Source organism: Sapajus apella, unplaced genomic scaffold (genome assembly GCF_009761245.1).
Source record: "Sapajus apella isolate SASKATOON/1434 unplaced genomic scaffold, GSC_monkey_1.0 scaffold65, whole genome shotgun sequence".
Lineage (NCBI taxonomy): Eukaryota > Metazoa > Chordata > Mammalia > Primates > Cebidae > Sapajus > Sapajus apella.
This window is the reverse complement of record NW_022437005.1, coordinates 589259-607256: the sequence shown is the minus strand read 5'-3', so window position 1 is coordinate 607256 and position 17998 is coordinate 589259. Positions and strand designations below refer to the sequence as shown.

At 41.0% G+C, this 17998-nt stretch overlaps 1 protein-coding gene across 6 annotated transcripts in view; it reads left to right on the top strand.

Annotated features, from left to right (window-relative positions):
* Positions 1-1670: 1670 nt before the first annotated feature.
* Positions 1671-17998, top strand: part of TASP1 (taspase 1) — a 243572-nt gene continuing 227244 nt past the window's right edge. For 2 of the 6 annotated variants that reach the window (XM_032248013.1, XM_032248015.1), the window contains exons 1-2: positions 13361-14301; positions 16813-16880. Coding sequence is in view for 2 of the 6 variants with exons in the window: in XM_032248011.1 (XP_032103902.1) it covers positions 12612-12756; positions 16813-16880 (213 nt within the window). In the remaining 4 variants the exon portion in view is untranslated. Of the gene's footprint in view, positions 1779-11751; positions 11810-12537; positions 12757-13360; positions 14302-16812; positions 16881-17998 lie in introns of those variants that run through there. The other 4 variants (XR_004259822.1, XM_032248011.1, XM_032248014.1 and 1 more) reach the window with 4 other exon arrangements.

The window sequence follows — 17998 nt, the reverse complement described above, 5'->3', positions numbered from 1 at the left end:
CAAATCTAAAATTCTTTTTTTAATAGCTATATTTCACGATAGCCTTTGTTGTTGTTGTTGTTGACAGTCTTGCTCTGTCACCCAGGCTGGAGTGCAATGGCACGATCTCAGCTCACTGCAACCTCCGATTCCCAGGTTCAAGCGATTCTCCTGTCTCAGCCTCCCAAGTAGCTGGGACTACAGGTGAGCACCACACCCAGCTAATTTTTGTAATTTTAGTAGAGATGGGTTTTCACTGTGTTAGCCAGAATGGTCTGGATCTCCTGATCCAGTGATCCGCCCGCCTCTGCTCCCAAAGTGCTGGGATTACAAGCGTGAGACACCGTGCCTGGCCGAGCAATCTTTTCTTTACAATGAATACATTTTAATCTAGGAATCTCAGAGTAGGAATCAGCTCCAAGGACTCTTCCCCCTCTTAGCCACAAACTGCCTTCCTGGCTTTTTTCCTTGATTGCTCAAATTCTTGATTGCTCCTCTCTCTTCTGAGGAGCTTGTTCCTTCACCTTCTCTACCCAACTTCTACAAATTGGCTGAGGAGAAAGTCGTTTTAGATCAGTGGTTCTCAAATTTTAGGTGCATCAGATTGTTAACACAGATTGCAAGCCTTCCTAACACAGAAAACTGGGCTGCAAACCCAGTTTCTGATTTAGTTAAATCTGAGGTGGAGCCTAAGAATATGCATTTTTCACCAGGCGAGGTGGCTGATGCCTGTGATCCCAACACTGGAAGGCTGAGGCGGGCGGATCATCTGAGTTCGAGGCCAGCCTTGCCAACATGGTGAAATCCCGTTTGTATTAAAAATACAAAAATTAGCTGGGAGTGGTGACGCACGTCTGCAATCCTAGCTACTGGGGAGGCTGAGGCAGGCGAATCGCTTGAATCCGGGAGACAGAGGTTGCAGTGAGCCGAGATCGTGCCACTGCACTCCAGCGTAGGCGACAGAGACTCCGTCTCAAAAAAAAACAAAACTGCATTTGTTTGTAAGAGCCAGGTGATGCTAGCTTGCTGGTCTGGGGACCACACTGAGAAATACTGCTCAAATCCTTCCAATCTCTGCTTTCCCAAAGCAGGCTAAAGGTAGTTACGTGTGAAAGAATTAACGGTAATAGTTACAAAGAAACATTAAAATGATTACATAAATGTTACTGGGTTTTGGTTTTAGATCCCAGCGATAAAAGTAAGACCATCAAGTCTTTCCTTTCCCCAGGGCAAGCAAGGCTTGTGCCCCAACTCCTACAAGCAATCAAGGCAGAGCCTGTTTTCCCTACCGTTTAAGAGTGCTGCGAGGATTGAAAGAAAGTGAGCACTTAAGCGACGCCTAGATAAATGATGGTCAGTTTAACCTCATTTAGTATCACGGTATTAGCAACCACTCAGATACAATCATAGCTTGCTGGCTTATTCAGGGGCGGGGTGCGGGGGAGAGAGGGGGAAAGAGGGGGAAGGAGAGGGAGAGAGGGGAGAGAGAAAAAGAGAGAGAGGAGGAGGGGGAGAGAGGGAGGGAGAGGGAGAGAGAAGGAGAGAGAGAGGGAGAGAGGGAGAGAGGGAGAGAGGGGGGAGGGGGAGGCGCAGTTCTGAATGAAGCCCCAGGTGGAGCTCGTGCTGCACCTCTGAGGCCAGGTGAACCGCTCCTGAGCGGGGGGCGGAGTGGGAGCCTGCTTCCGGCCACGTGGTACTGTTTACAACCAATGGGAAGGCTTCATGGCACCCCCGCTTCCTCACCCTGGCAACGGGCGGGTGACTACTTCCGGTGCAGTGAGGGCTCGGGGCGGACGCGGGTGAGTGTCCCTCTGTCTCACGCCGGCCGCCGCGCTGCCGCCTCTGCGCTGCTGCCTCTGTGTGGGCCGCGTACGCTCGCTGGGACGTCGTCTCCGGGTCCGAGAGGGGGCGGCGCACAGGACACCCCCTGACCTGGGGGGGGCTAGAGGAGGGGGCTAGGATGTCCCTAATCCCCGGGTCCTGGTCGCTCCTGGCGGCCCCGTCGTCCCCCTTCCCCGCCTTATCTCCGGCTTAGCGTCCTCGTGGCCAGCGGGGAAGGACTGTCTGTGTGTGGGGAGTTCCCGCAGGCCTTGCCCTACTTTGCAGCCTCGGTCTGGAGATGTCTCCGAGTCCGAGGTTATGTGCGCCTTGCCGGGGGTGGCGGGTTGGGGGCAAGGTAGCTCCTTACTTAATTGTAGAGGCCTGGCGAGAGTCCCGCGGGTCGTTAGTATTTACTACTGAGGTGGAGGAGGAGGAGGAAGAGGAGGACCGAGAAGATGGAGTAACTGGAGAGGAGGGGGAGAAGCAGGAGCTGGACGTGTTCTGAAAACTGAGGGCTTCATGTTTCCGGGAGGAGGGAGTTCCACTTCCCTGTCTTCTGTAGGGGAGGAGACGGAAAGGTATTTTAGGGACCGTTAGATTGCTGTATTATTATTATTCTTTATTAGCTAAGGTATTTTTACTCATATTCTTGGGAGTTTAATAATTTATCTTTTTGTTGTAAATAATTTTTTCCCCACTACTTACAAAAAGCAGTGCTTATTAAGGAATATCTGGAAAATGCAGAAATAGTTATGAAGAGATCACCTAGTTCTGCCAAGCCAGCATTTTGATCTTTTTTTCTAATATTTTATTCATATTAACCTACTTATGATCATAGTGTATGCGTGTAAAATACGGTTATAACTAAGAAGCACAGTTACGTACATTGTGTCCATTGCACGGATAGATTGTCTTTTTTCCTCTTGAGAAAGTCTTATTAAGGTATTCATACACCAGAAAATTTATTCTTTTAAATTGTAAATTTCAGTGGTTTTTCTCATACTCACGAAGCTACATACCCATCACCACTATATACTTTTAGAACATTTTCATTACCCTCAAAAGAAATCCTGTACTCATGACAATCACTACACATTAGATTCTCCCCTTTCTCTCCCAGGACTTGCAACCACTAATCTACTCTCTGTGTCTATGGATTTTCCTATACTGGCATTTCATATAAGTGGAATCATAGAATACATGGCCTCACTTGTCTCATGTCTTTCAGTTAGTATGTTTTCAAGGTTCATCAATGTCTGCGTATCATTATTTCCTTCTTTTTTGTGGATGGGTAATGTTCCAGTGTATAAATATACCACATTTTGCTTAAACGTCATCAATCGATGGACTTGGGATTGTTTCCACTTTTTGGCTATTTTGAATAATTCTGCTATAAACACCTGTGTACAAGTTTTTGTATGGATGTGTGTTTTCAGTTCTCTTGGATATATACCTAGAAGTGGAATTGGTGGGTCATATGGTAACTATGTTTAACTTTTTGAGTAAGTGACGGATGTTTTCCAAATTGGTTGCACCATTTTACATGCCCATCAGCAGGTTATTGGAGTTGTGATTTCTTCATATCCTTGAGAGCACTTGTCTTTCTTTTTGATTGTAGGCATCTTAATGCTTATAAAGTGGTAGCTTATTGTAGTTTTGATTTTTGTTTCCCTGATGGGTAATAATGTTGATCATCTTTTAATGTGCTTATTGTCCCTTTATATATCTTTGGAGAAATGTCTATTTAATTCCTTTGCCCATTTTTAAATTGAATTGTCTTATTTTAAAGTTGTATGAGTTCTTTCTATATTCTAGATGTAAGTCCCTTTCCAGATTCATGATTTGCAATATTTTCTTGCATTTTCTCCCATTTTATGGGTTGTCCTTTTACTTTCTTGAATGGTATCTTTTGAGGCACAAAACTTTAAAATTTTTGTGTGGCGACCCAGATCTGTGATCCTAGAACTTTAGGAGGATGAGGTGGGCGGATTACCTGAGGTCAGGAGTTTGAGACCAGCCTGGCCAACATGGTGACAGCCTGTCTCTACTAAAAATACAAAAATTAGCTGGACGTGGTGGTGGACACCTTTAATCCCAGCTACTTGGGAGGCTGAGGCATAAGAATCCCTTGAACCCGGGAGGCATAGGTTGCAGTGAGCTGAGATCAGGCCACTGCATTCCAGCCTGGGCAACAGAGCAAGACTCTGTCTCCAAAAAAAAAAAAAAAAAAAAAAAGTTTAAAATATTGGTGCAGTCTGATTTATCTTTTTTTTTCTTTGCTTGCTTGTGCTGCGATGTCATATCCAAGAAACCATTGCCAAATCTGAGGTCATAAATATTTACCCATGTTTCCTTCTAAGAGTTTTATAGTTTTAGCTCTTACATTTAGGTCTTTAATCTACTTAGTAATTTTTTTTCAAAGACTTGTCAAGTGCAGTAGGGAGGATATTTACGGTTAATTTTTCTGTATGATGTAAGGTAGGAGTTCCGTTTCATTTTCTTGCATGTGGATATCTAGTTTCTTAGCATCATTTGATGAAAGGACTGTCCTTTCCTCCATTGAATGGCTTTGACACCCTTGTTGAAAATCAGTTGATCATGAAAGCGTAGGTTATTGCTTTCTGAACCATTTTTCTGTATTGAACATTTAGGATGCTCCCAGATTTTTGTTCTTCTAAATTATCCTGTGTTAAACACAGCATAAAAGGCATAAAACTGGCTGGGTGTGGTGTCTCACGCCTGTAATCCCAGCACTTTGGAGGCCGAGGCGGGCGGATCACGAGGTCAGGAGATCAAGACTATCCTGGCCAACATGGTGAAACCTCATCTCTACTAAATACAAAATTCCAAAAAATTAGCGGGGGGTGGTGCCCGCCTGTGGTCCCAGCTACTCATGAGGCTGAGGCAGGGGAATCTCTTGAACCCGGGTGGTGGAGAATGCCATGAGCCAAGATCGTGTGCTACTGCGCTCAGCCTGGGCAACAGAGCAAGACTCCGTCAAAAAAAAAAAAAAAAAAAAAAAGCATAAAACCTTTTCTTTGTTTAGTTCTTTTGGTAAAAAATGTTCTCAGAAGTGGAATTACTGGTTCAAAGATGAATTTAAGTATGTCCTGGAGTTCATTTAATGAGGCATTAAACCTTCAATATCTTGAGTGAAAACCAACAACACATGCCTGTAATCCCAGCACTTGGGGAGGCCTATCCTAGGTGGGCAGATCATTTGAGGTCAGGAGTTTGACACCAGCCTGACCAATATAGTGAAACCAGGTCTCTACTAAAAATCCAAAAAAAAAAAAAAATGAGCTGGGCATGGTGGTGCACACCTATAATTCTAGCCACTTGGGAGGCTGAGACATGAGAATTGCTTGAACATGGGAGGCAGAGTTGCAGTGAGATGACGTCGCGCCACTGCACTCCAGCCTGGGTAACAGAGTGAGACTCTGTCTCAAAAAAAAAAAAAAAAAAAAAAAAAGAAAGCAACAGCACAGTTCTTTATTCATGAGTTGTAATAGCTTAAGGGGTGGATTTTTGTCAAAGCCCTTTGCTGTAAGTTGGATGAATTCCATTACATCCTTTTTCTTTCTTTCTTTCTTTTTTTTTTTTTTTTTTTTGAGACGGAGTTTCACTCACGTTACCCAGGCTGGAGTGCAATGGCGCGATCTCGGCTCACCGCAACTCTGCCTCCTGGGTTCAGGCAATTCTCCTGCCTCAGCCTCCTGAGTAGCTGGGATTACAGGCACGCACCACCATGCCCAGCTAATTTTTTTTTGTATTTTTAGTAGAGACGGGGTTTCACCATGTTGACCAGGATGGTCTCGATCTCTTGACCTCGTGATCCACCCGCCTCGGCCTCCCAAAGTGCTGGGATTACAGGCTTGAGCCACCGCGCCCGGCCCATTACATCCTTTTTCAACTGCTTCTTAATAAGTGAACCTACGGTGAAAAGCTTTTAACACCACACCAATAGGACCTGTGATAGTTTTCAAAATGGTGTAAAGAAAAAAATAGTTTCATCATATACAGTAGGAAAATAATACAGTCTTTTAGAGAGATGAGGCAAGATTTAGACGTTAAATTAGTACCATGAGAGTCCCTGCAGAAAATACAGTGTTATAGTCTGTTTCTTTCCTGGCCTTGATAATCAAATTAATGTAAACTCATCTTGGTCTCAGAGATGGCCTACTTAAATCATCTCTTTTTAGTAGATTGTACCAAGTTAAAAAAAAAAACTGAAATACAAGAGATTATTAGGAAAAGATTAATTGCCCCTCAGTCTGCTAGTACTCCTTAGAGGCATCTGTGGTAATTTGTGTCTGTGTAGACTTGCTACTACATAGAGTATCTCTGGAAAGATAGCATATGTATTGGCTGGGAGTGGTGGGTCATGCTTGTTATCCTAGCTCTTTGGGAGGCCAAGGCAGGTGGATCACGAGGTCAGGAGTTCAAGACCAGTCTGGCCAACATGGTGAAACCCTGTCTCTACTAAAGATACAAAAAATTAGCCAGGCGTGGTGGCATGTGCCTGTAATCCCAGCTACCCGGGAGACTGAGGCAGAAGAATAGCCTGAACCTGGGCGGCAGAGATTGCAGTTAGCTGAGATTGCTCCACTGCACTCCAGCCTGGGCTTCAGTGATAGTCTAAAAGAATAAAGAAGATAATATATATATACACAAAATTATACATTTTGAGGGTCTTGATACTCATGGACAAATTTGTTTTCAAAATGGTTACATGAGTTTATGGTGCTGGTACAGTGCTACTAAGAAAAATTTCATTTTTGTTTGTATTTCTCTGAATATTCTTTCTTTAATATTGGATGCCTAATTTAAATGTCCTCTTTCATGTAGTGCCTGATCACGTCTTTTGGCCTGGCATTTGTTTTGATTGGAGTTACCCTTTATGTGCTTTCTTTTGGCAGCCTTTTTAAGATGTTTTTTGTTACGCTAGCCTGGATTTGGTGAGAAAAGTTAACATTGCTTTTACAACATGCTAAGAGAGGTGTATGAGCTGAACAAGAGCTGAGAAAAAGGAAGTTAAATGCGTTAGGGAGAGATCTGTGAGATTTGGAAAGTTGAGAGCAATCCAAAGTGAATTTAAGGTGAGATAGAAAGGGATGGTGCTATTGAGAAAAAGGAGTAATGTGGAAAGTACTAGATTTTGGGGAAAGGTGAGCTTGTTTCGGTTAGGCTAAGAGTGAGGTGGACCCATACTGAGCTATCCATAAAACGTGTGGCTACAGCTAAGGCAGAAGATAAAGTTAGGAATCATTTGATTTGCTGAAAGGATAGTTTTGAAAGGTTGGGAGTAGATGAAATTACTGAAGGTTGGTGGGGAGTGGTGGCTCACGCCTGTAATCCCAGCCCTCTGGAAGGCTGAGGTCGGTGGATCACCTGAGGTCAGAAGTTCAAGACCAGCTTGGACAACATAGTGAAATCCTGTCTCTAATAAAAATACAAAAATTACCCAGGCATGGTGGCGTGTGCCTCTAGTCCTGGCCACTCGGGAGGCTGAGGCAGGAGAATCGCTTGAACATGGGAGGCGGAGTTTGCAGTGAGCTGAGGCTGTACTACTATATATACTCCAGCCTAGGTGACACAGTGAGACTGTCTCAAAACAAAAAAAAAATGGAAAAGAAAAGAAAAGACATTGCTGAAGGAAACATTTGAGATTGGGGTCAGAGGTAGGTTATGAAGAGCTAGGATAGTAGATTTGAATGTTGCCACAGAAAGCAGGTGTTCAAGAGAATAAAGGTTGTAAGCAGAAGGTTAAGAAAAGGCCATTGGGTTAAGTAACTTGGAAAAAGGTACAACTTATGGGAAGCTTAATAAGATACAATTCATGCATCAATTTACACATTTAAAGTGTACAATTCAATGGTATTTAATATATTTACAGAGTTGTACAGCCATCACCAAATTCAGCTTTAGACCATGGCACGATCTTGGCTCACTGCAACCTCTGCCTCTCGGGTGCAAGCAATTCTTCTGTCTCACTCAGCCTCCTGAGCAGGAATTACAGGTGCCCACCACCACACCTGGCCAATTTTTGTATTTTTAGTAGAGATGGGGTTTTGCTGTGTTGGCCAGGCTGGCCTTGAACTCCTTACCTCAGGTGATCCACTCGCCTTGGCCTCCCAAAGAGTTAGGATTACAGGCATGAGCCACTGTGCCCGGCCCTAGAACATTTTTGTCTGCACCAAAAGGAACTGCTCCCATTAGTCGCTCCCATAGTCCCTCTCCATCACCCTACCCTGCACCCCTCCAGCTCTAAGCAATCACAAATCTACTGGTGGCTGCTTTAGATTTGCTTATTCACAATATGTGTCCTCTTGTGTCTGTTTTGTTTTTTTCTATTGTTTTCTGTATTCTTTAATAGCATAGTATGTGTCAGCGCTGCATTCCTTTTTGTGGTTGGATAATGTTCCATTGTATGACCACACCACATTTTGTTTATTATCAGTTGATGGACCTTTGGGTGCTATGAATAATATTGCTATGAATATCCATGTATACATTTTTGTGTAGTATATTTTTTTAGTTCTCTTGGATATACACCAAGAAGTGGAATTCTTGGGTCTTAGCATAACTCTGTTTAACTTTTTGAGTAACGGTTGTGGAGGATAGACAAGTTGCCAATATTATTTAGAAATAATAACGATGAATTTTAGTATCATTACTAGGAGGAAATTGCAAAATGTCTGTGTTCAAACATTTTATTCAGAAATAAAGCCATTATAAAAATAATGTATAGAGTTGTTTTTTGTCGTCTAAAACTATTATGTGCCTATATTTCTCCTTTCATTGGAAACCTTTTGTTTTGAGTGTTACCTTGTAGCTTAGCTGAAGTACTAGACATTTTTCTTGTTGATCTATGTATTGATGTAAGTACACTTAACCAGTTTCACATGATTTGTAAGAATGATTACATATACAATAAAAACATCACAGAGATATTTGATGATAATCTACAGTCATGATTTATTTTTCTGCCTAGTCTTAACTGTAGAGATCAAATACTATGATTCGCCACGCCGCCCCCCACCCCATTTGGATTTCCTGTAGTTTATGCATCCCAGTTCGATATTCACAGAAATATGCTTATCCTATTTTGGTTCTTTAGCTTAGCTTATTACCTAGTGTTCCCATAAATGAAAATATGAATAAAAAATTTTTGTTGGCTGGGCGCGGTGGCTCACACCTGTAATCCCAGCACTTTGGGAGGCTGAGGCGGGTGGATCACTTGAGGTCAGGAGTTTGAGATCAGCCTGGCCAACGTGGTGAAACCCCATCTCTATATAATTAAAAAAAAAAAAATTTTTTTTTGTTGTGAGTAATTCATTCAGATGGTTCAAATTTGAAAAGTTCAAGGTGGTGAACGGTGAAATTTCTATCCCATCTTTTGCTGTTGGTTACCCAAATCTCCTTTGGTAATGAGTGTTGTATGACTTTTTTTGTTTATCCATCCAGATTTGCACTTTGCTTATATATTTAACTGTATTCTCCCCTTCTTCCTGCCCATAGGGTACTGCAAATACTTCTGTACCATACCTTAAAAAATTAGTTATTTCCATTCCATTTTTACTTACCAAATATGTTTGAGACTGTTACATATATGTTTATCAAGTTTTGTCATTGTTTCCGACGGCTGCTTTTCCTTTTAACCACTTCCATCAAGACATTTTGGGTCTGTATCTTAATTTTGATTCACTTTGCCAAATTGCTGTTGTTGGGCTGTACCAATTTATAATGACACTAGCAACTTAATGAGAGCTCCTGTTTTTCTGTACCCTCAAAATGTCATTTTTTGATATTTGCCAATCTAAGTTAAAAAATGGTATTTAAATGTAGTTTTATTTTGCATCTTTCTTTTGAGTGAGATTTAGCAGTTTTTGTCTGGTTAAGGTATTATGTAATTTTTCTGCAAACTGAGATTTGCCCATTTGCCCCTTTTTCTGTTTTTTCTTTTGTTTGCCCTCTTTATTTATTAGATGTCAGACCTTTGATGAGTTCTGAGTTAAACAAAAACTGATATTGGAGTGGAAGTTGCTTCGGTTCTAATTGAATAAGAAATATTTCAGTAACCATTGGGAGTATACTGATAGTTCATCTAGTTGAGTTCCTTTCCCAGCCCAGTGAAACTTTAGGGCCAGCATTTTTGGAGGAGTTTGTTGAGATTACATGGTTTTCTAAATAAATATATTTCAGATAGTCTCTGAGAGAGGGTAGATTGCTCAAGAAATGGAGTATTAATCACCTTCCACATTTTATTTCTTTTTAGATAATGTTGAGAAGCAATTTAAAAAATCTCTCATGTATACTAAAATGCCTGTTACATCAAACCATATAAAAATGTTAATGTTGGCCGGGCGTGGTGGCTCACGCCTGTAATGCAAGCACTTTGGAGGCCAAAGCGGGCGGATCACCTGAGGTCCGGTGTTCAAGACTAGCCTGACCAATATGGTGAAACCCTGTCTTGATAAAAAAATAAAAAATAAAAAAATAAGAAAAATGTTAATGTTATAATTATGCTTGTATTTTCTTTTCTTTTTTTTTTTTGAGACGGAGTCTCACTCTGTTACCCAGGCTGGAGTGCAGTGGCATGATCTTGCCTCACTGCAACCTCCATCTCCTGGGTTCAAGCAATTCTGCCTCAGCCTCCTGAGTAGCTGGGATTATAGGCGCTCACCACCATGCCCAGCTAATTTTTGTATTTTTATTAGAGACGGGGTTTCACCATGTTGGTCAGGCTGGTCTTGAACTCCTGACCTTGTGATCCACCCGCCTTGGACTCCCAAAGTGCTGGGATTACAGGAGTGAGCCACTGCGCCCAGCCATGTATTTTCTTGTAAAATATAAATATTATAATTTTTTATTTATGAAAATATACCTCAGATGATAGTGAGTCAAAGTAGCTTGAGGTTTCATAATCTGTACTGCTTAGAAGTGTTTTCATTTTAGTGGAAGCTCTTAATTTTCCAAAGCCTGAGTTTTCACTTTATGTGTGTTTGTGCTCCTAGACTAATGGGCCCAAGATCATTTCATTGCTGGGCCAAATATGATGGCATGATACAGACATAGTGGCATGTATAGGCTGACAGGTGAACCACTAAATCCACTTTGTCAACTCATACATGGCTAAATGATAGCCTATTTCAGAGAAATATTGTGAGAAATAACCAAAGGAAAATAAAGGTAATTGAGGCAGATTCTTGTGAAGTCTTAGCAAGAAAAATATGGTTAGGAAGACAACCACCACCACAAAACAAAAGAAAACCAGGCATTTTAATTTACTTTACTTAATAAAAATCAGCACTTTTGTAATAAAATTTTTGTCCTGCATTTATGAATCTGTGTAAATATTTTAATACAAGAGTGTGTATATATAATTTTAAACTATTTGTCTTATAAATAGAATGTTATATAGTAAAAATTAAATGGACTCTCTTAAACCAAGAATTAAGGGAATTCAAAAATGCCACATAGCAGTGCTTCTCAGACTGTCTCTGTTATAAAAGACTAGCAAAAATTTTCATTCCGTTGTGGACCAATACTTATGTAAAATATAAACCGAAAACTGCCCAAATACCACCAGAAAACAAACATTCTAACAAATTTGAAACTTAAAAGCTCAAATCTTTGCTTTATCAGCAGATAAAATTATTAAAAAAAAAAAAAAAAGCATGAGGTACTAGAAAAGAATTGTGACAACTACCCGTATTGTTTATTGAAAATGTGCTTTTAAAGCAACTAACATATGAATAAAATAATACTCTCTTGTGAGCTGGTAATTAACACTGGGATGCAGACTGTGTTCAGAATAACCTGCTTTTTTTTTCAGAGTAGACAGCTAAGTGACTTCTTTATGTTTTCTTCTTCTTTTTTTTTTTTTTTTTTTCGACACAGTCACCTAGGCTAGAGTGCAGTGACACAATCTTGGCTGACTGCAACCTCCGCCTCCTGAGTTCAAGCGATTCTCCTGCCTCAGCCTCTTGCGTAGCTGGGATTACAGGTGTGTGCCACCACACTGGCTAATTTTTTGTATTTTTAATAAAGATGAGGTTTCACCATGTTGACCAGGCTGGTCTTGAACTCCTGACCTCAGGTGATCTACCCACCTTGGCCTCCCAAAGTGCTGGGATTACAGGCATGAGCCACCATGCCCAGCCACAAGTACTTTTTTATTTTTAATTTTTTTTTGAGACAGAGTCTTGCTCTTGTTGCCCAGGCTGGAGTGTAGTGGCACGATCTTGGCTCACTGCAACCACTGCCTCCCGGTTTTAAGCGATTCTCCTGCCTCAGCCTCCTGAGTAGCTGGGACTACAGGTATCTACCACCATGTGTGGTTAATTTTTTGTATTTTTAGTAGAGATGAGGTTTCACCATGTTGTCCAGGCTGGTCTCAAACTCCTGACCTCAGGTGATCCACCTGCTTTGGCCTTCCAAAGTGCTGGGATCACAAGCTTGAGCCACCGTGCCCGGGCCCAAGCAGGTACTATCAGCGGACAGAGAGATTTAAATTCTAACCTTTTTATGTTACCCAATTAAATAATTTTATCCAACTTCAATGGGAGCAAGAAAAAGTGATTTTAATAAATAACTTTGATAGCTTTTTTTGTATTATCCAGTTAAATAACTTTAAGAATAGGACTTTTGAAAGTTATCTTTGCATGAATTTATGTAAGTAACTTGTGTTTTGGTAGAAAGAAATATATACCATATTTGCCTCTTTTCCTCTAGGGTAATTCCTCTTCTGCAATTACTTTTGGATGGAAGTATGCCCCTTTCTCAATAGAAGATGGTAATCTTGGAGAATGACCATGGAGAAGGGGATGAGTTCTGGAGAAGGACTGCCTTCCAGATCATCTCAGGTTTCGGCTGGTAAAATAACAGCCAAAGAGTTGGAAACAAAGCAGTCCTATAAAGAGAAACGAGGAGGCTTTGTGCTGGTGCATGCAGGTAAGCTTTGTGGATGGCTTCGAAGATACCAGTAATGTCGATTTTTCTTTTTCTGCCTTGAAGTACACTGAGAAACGCATTTCACGTCTGGAGGAGGCAAAATTGCCAGAGAGGAATTGGAACCAAAGAGGTTGTTTGACTTTGGTATGGTGAGAACCTCCTTTACTCCCCAGTTAGAAGGTCTTATAATGGCAGCTCTTCCTAGGTCTTCACTTCCCTACCCCATTATTTACTTTAACCCTATATAACAGATATATTTAGGTTATGTAAGTATTAAGACCGGACAAAGTAATTTTTTTTTCTGAGATGGAATTTTGCTCGTCTTGTCCAGGCTGGAGTGCAATGGGTATGGTCTCAGCTTACTGCAACCTCCGCCTCTCAGGTTCAAGTTATTCACCTGCTTCAGCCTCCCAAGTAGCTGGGATTACAGACGTCTGTCATCATGTCTGGCTAAATTTTGTATTTTTAATAGAGACAGGATTTCACCATATTGGCCAGGCTGGTGTCGAACTCCTGACCTCAGGTGATCCACCTGCCTTGGCCTCCCAAGGTGCTGGGATTACAGGCATGAGCCACTGCACCTGGCCCACCTTCTTAATACTGGAAGTGAGGAACTTTAAGACCAGAGAGATTAAGTGACTTAAGTGACTTCAGCTACACTGCAAGTTGGTGCTAGAGCCAGCCTAAGAAACAACTATGTACGCCCTTATGTCTCATTCTAGTGCTTTTGGCACTGTGTCAGCCTGCGATCTCTCTATTTCAGAGGACCATGAGGACAGACACCGTTCATCCCCTGGGTCTCCCATCTTTGAAAGGTCTTGGGTTGCCCAGGTTTCCTCAGCGGGCTCTTTTTCCTTTGGCCATTTTTATTTTCTTGCATTCAGAATCCACTTTCTATGACCTCCATGAAGAGAGAAGGAGTGTCTGAGTTTCCTTTTAACATTCCCTGGGTAGTCAAGCAAGATGACGGAAGGATTACTTTGATATGGAATGAAGAGTAGAACTATTTCCTCTCATGAGACTGGTGTCCTGCCTGGCCATTAACCTTTGGCTGTATCTAGACTGACAACCAAGAAGCCTTATGTGAATCTAATCCAGATTATCTAAAGAAAAGAAAAATCCAAAAAACAAAAACCAGGTTTAATTTCATTGTCTCACAGATGCTTTTACAAGGAGGTGAGGTAAATTTACCAGAAATAACCTAGCTAAAAGTAGACCTGGAACTAGAGCCCTGCCTTCAGACTCCTAGTCTGTGTTCTCTCTGCTACACTATGTTGATGGAGCATCTTCCATGGTACCAGTGAGTTACTGTTTTCAGAGTGAGTGTTTGGAAAGTGTAAACGAAAGATCTGAATGTTGTAACAAGCAATAACATAAAGCTTCAATTAGTTGGAAGCCCTACTTTTCTATTACTGTCATGACCCTGTCCCTCCTCTCTTAGACTAGATGATAATGGCTCTGCCAACCTTAAATAATGGGATTCAACAATTCATGTGCAAAGCTTGAGGATGCCCACCTGGGAAACACTGACTCCAAACAAATGAGGTCAGTGTTCCAAAGTGGAGAAGTTAAAGTTTCATTTATATAAGTAGAGAGAAAAATTTTAGCAGAATAATAACATTTTCCATACCAGACCAGTGCATAAGTTACAGCAATTTGATGGGTTACAAATTATTACATCCTAAGTGAGATTACTTTTTACTTAGTGAGGAGGGGCAGTGATCTGAGAGGGTCTTATCTCTGGTGTTGTTTGATTTTCCTAATTATTTACAGGAAAAAAGCAAAAGTTGCAGCTGCATGTTGTGTGACTCAGGCTGCACAGCCACATTCCTCTCAAGACTCAGAATGATTTAATGGTTCAACAGTTTTAGGTTTGAATTATTTAATTTCATACTTTCAGGTATAGTTGGTGCTGGGGACCAGCAAGAAGAGTAGGTACTCAGAGTTATGGTAGGATATTGTGTGAATTAAGGGTGACCCTCACTTCTAAATTATTAGAGAGTCAGAGTGATTGATTATGCAGACGGATATATCTTGCACATTTAAGGGTCAAAAATTCACATCCTCATTCAATGTAGAGCAGTTTTGTTTTTTAGAGTAGACTTGCCCAAACTTTTATGATTTGTGTAATAGATTCTTGATTTTTCCCACTGCCTATACTGTTTTATCTAATATTCAAACAACTAAACTTTTTTCATCTTAACATTTGAAAGATGAAGTTTATGGTTACTTAAATGAAATAGCAGTATCACTTGCCATAAAGAGAACATAACTTTAAACACAGTGCAAACAAAACACTCTACATTTTAACTGGATCCCGTTTGTCAGTGCCTTGGATTCTGAGCCTGCGTTTCCATTGTTAAAAGGGGAAATTAGCAAGTGTTAACCAGGAATTAAAGATATACTGGGGCGCTACTGAGACTTTTATTCTTTCAAAAGGATTTACATGTTAAGACTATTTAGTGCCCCTGTCCATTACGCTGGAGTCATCTATTTGGAGTAGTATCCCATGCTTTAGGAAATGCTGCTCAAAGATTGGGGCCTCTGAGATGTAAGACAGCCAACTTGGTATCACCTTTTCTTAGAGAACGATAAAGAGAGGCCTTTTAAATATTGGCACAGGCTCTGTGAATGTTCAGAGTTCTCTTGAGAAACAGGCTTAGGATTTGGGTATGTTGTGGATTCTGGTGGCTTAGGCATCTCTGCTTTTCTGGGTCCTTGTGTGACAGTTCGGTGTGCGAGTGCTTCCTCTGCTTTGAGGAAAGGTGGGTTAGATTTGTGTCAGTTTGCAGACCTGTAGGAGGAGTCCTAAGGCCTAGAAATGTAGCTTTTTTTCTTTCTTTCTTTTTTTTTTAATGGAAAACATGTTTGTTTTGTTTTGTTTTGTTTTTGAGTCAGAGTCTCACTCTGTTGCCCAGGCTGGAGTGCAGTGGCATGATCTTGGTTCACTGCAACCTCTGCCTCCCAGGTTTAAGCAATTCCTGTGCCTCAGCCCCCTGAGTAGCTGGGATTACAGACATGTGCCACCATGCCTGGCTAATATTTTTGTATTTTTAGTAGCGATAGGGTTTCTCCATGTTGGCCAGGTTGGTCTCAAACTCCTGGCCACAAGTGATCCTCCCACCTTGGCCTCCCAAAGTGCTGGGATTACGGGCATGAGCCCCTGCACCCGGCTGAGATGTAGTTCTTAACCTTCCTTACATTGGACCCCTTTGAGGCTTTAGGGGTGGCTAGGGAGAGGTGGTTCAGTGCTCTGTTAACAAACTTTGATTACAGAGTGGCCTAATTAAGAGTTTAAGGGCTCTTGTATTTGTTTTCTTCTTGTTTAGATTATTCTTAAGTCCTTACCTAAGCAAGTTATGAATCCTGGTAGGGAAACTGTTTTATTTGAGCCATTCTCTGGAGCAAGTCTTGGGTATTTGATTAAAAGACAGAGACCACCAGAAATTCTCATAGACAGTCATGAATGTGCTGTCACTGAGCTTTCAGAGACACCCTGAACTACATTCTAGCGGGTGAGAGGATGTGAAGTGTTAGGTTAGGAATGGTGTGATTTGTGGTGGTTATAGACATGTGAGATGTAAGATTCCTCAACTTCAAATGTTACTTAGAAGCGATCCAGCTTTCTGAATTATTCTTATAAATTCTGGATTTGGAACAGTAACTTCCCGAACGGTGGGGGCTTTCTGAAGGTCAGCAGAGAGGACCTGAAGGAACCCTGTTTCTGATACCTTCTGGGTTATCAGCTCCAGACCAAAAGAACTCCTGATTTTGGAAAGAGGTTCTTGAAAGCAAGAGGGGAGGTGACCTTGGTGAAGCCTCTTTAGGGACATGAGCTTTTGGAAGGAAAAGAGCTTTTGGGAAAGGAGATAAGTCATGGAGTCATGGTATTAAAAAGGCTTACCCTGGAGAAAGAAGTCATAAAACTCCATACAGTTAGTGCAATAGTTTTGTTTTTACTAGGACAGCGCCAGTTTATATGGACTATTTATGTAACATAAACAAGGTCTCTTGATATTTTAATAATTAACAACTGGATTTTATTTTGTACTGCAGGTGCAGGTTATCATTCTGAATCCAAAGCCAAGGAATATAAACATGTATGCAAACGAGCTTGTCAGAAGGTATGAACACAATGTGAATGATCTAAGCATTTCAGTTTTGAACACAAAGCTGTTTTGCCTTGAAATTCAACATTTTAAAGTTTCATTTCTAGGACAGTCTTCTTCCAGTTTGTACCACAAAATTATTTTGCTTATTTTTGTAGCGGATTGTTTTGTGTTTTTAATTTTCCACGTGATGCTTAGCCCTTTATCTTCCTTCCCCAGATTAAAGTCTGTATTTTTGTAATTGTGGGCATACAATCATATCTCTTTTAATCTTTGCAATGATGTTGAACTTCTGTAGACAGAAGGATAGAGAAAACAGCTTAAAGGCAGTCAATATGTTTTTCCATGAAGGGAAAAAAATAAATAAATTAAAATGGGTGCTTTTTTGAGAGAGATTATCCTATATGTTTTCATTCTGTTTTTCATTGCGTAGTTTGTAAGAGCAAGTTTGTTGTCATTCCTGAGTTCAGCTTTGCCCTTATACTCAGTTGTGCTTTTTTCCCCATTGGTTTTTGAGTTTTTGCTAAATTGCTGAATATTTAGTGTGGGAGTAGGAATGGACTCAGAAGAAATGTTTGTATTTATTTTGATTCTGACTAGTCTTGTAGCCAAACGTTCCATTACTTTTTGTGCAAATGGGATCTAGTTGGATATTGTATATCAAGTAAATACGGGTCTCCTTCTGCTCTTTTCATTGATATTTATGTAACATTTAAAAGATGATTACACTTTATCAGAGATTCAAGCTTTTTCTTATGAATGAAATCCTATAAATAAAAATATTTTGCTATAGGGATTTTGTTCTTTTGAAATTTATTATAATAAAGCTAAAGGTTCTCTAAGTTATTTTATATTTTTTCTTTTTTTTTTTTTTGACGGAGTCTAACTGTCGCCAGGCTGGAGTGCAGTGGCACAAACTCGGCTTACTGCAACTTCCGCCTCCCGGGTTCAAGCGATTCTTCCGCCTCAGCCTCCCGAGTAGCTGGGACCACAGGCACGTGCCACCATGCCCGGCTATTTTTTGTATTTTTAGTAGAGACGAGGTTTCACCATGTTGGCCAGGATGGTCTCCATCTCTTGACTTCGTGATCCGCCCACCTCGGCCTCCCAAAGTGCTGGGATTACAGGCGTGA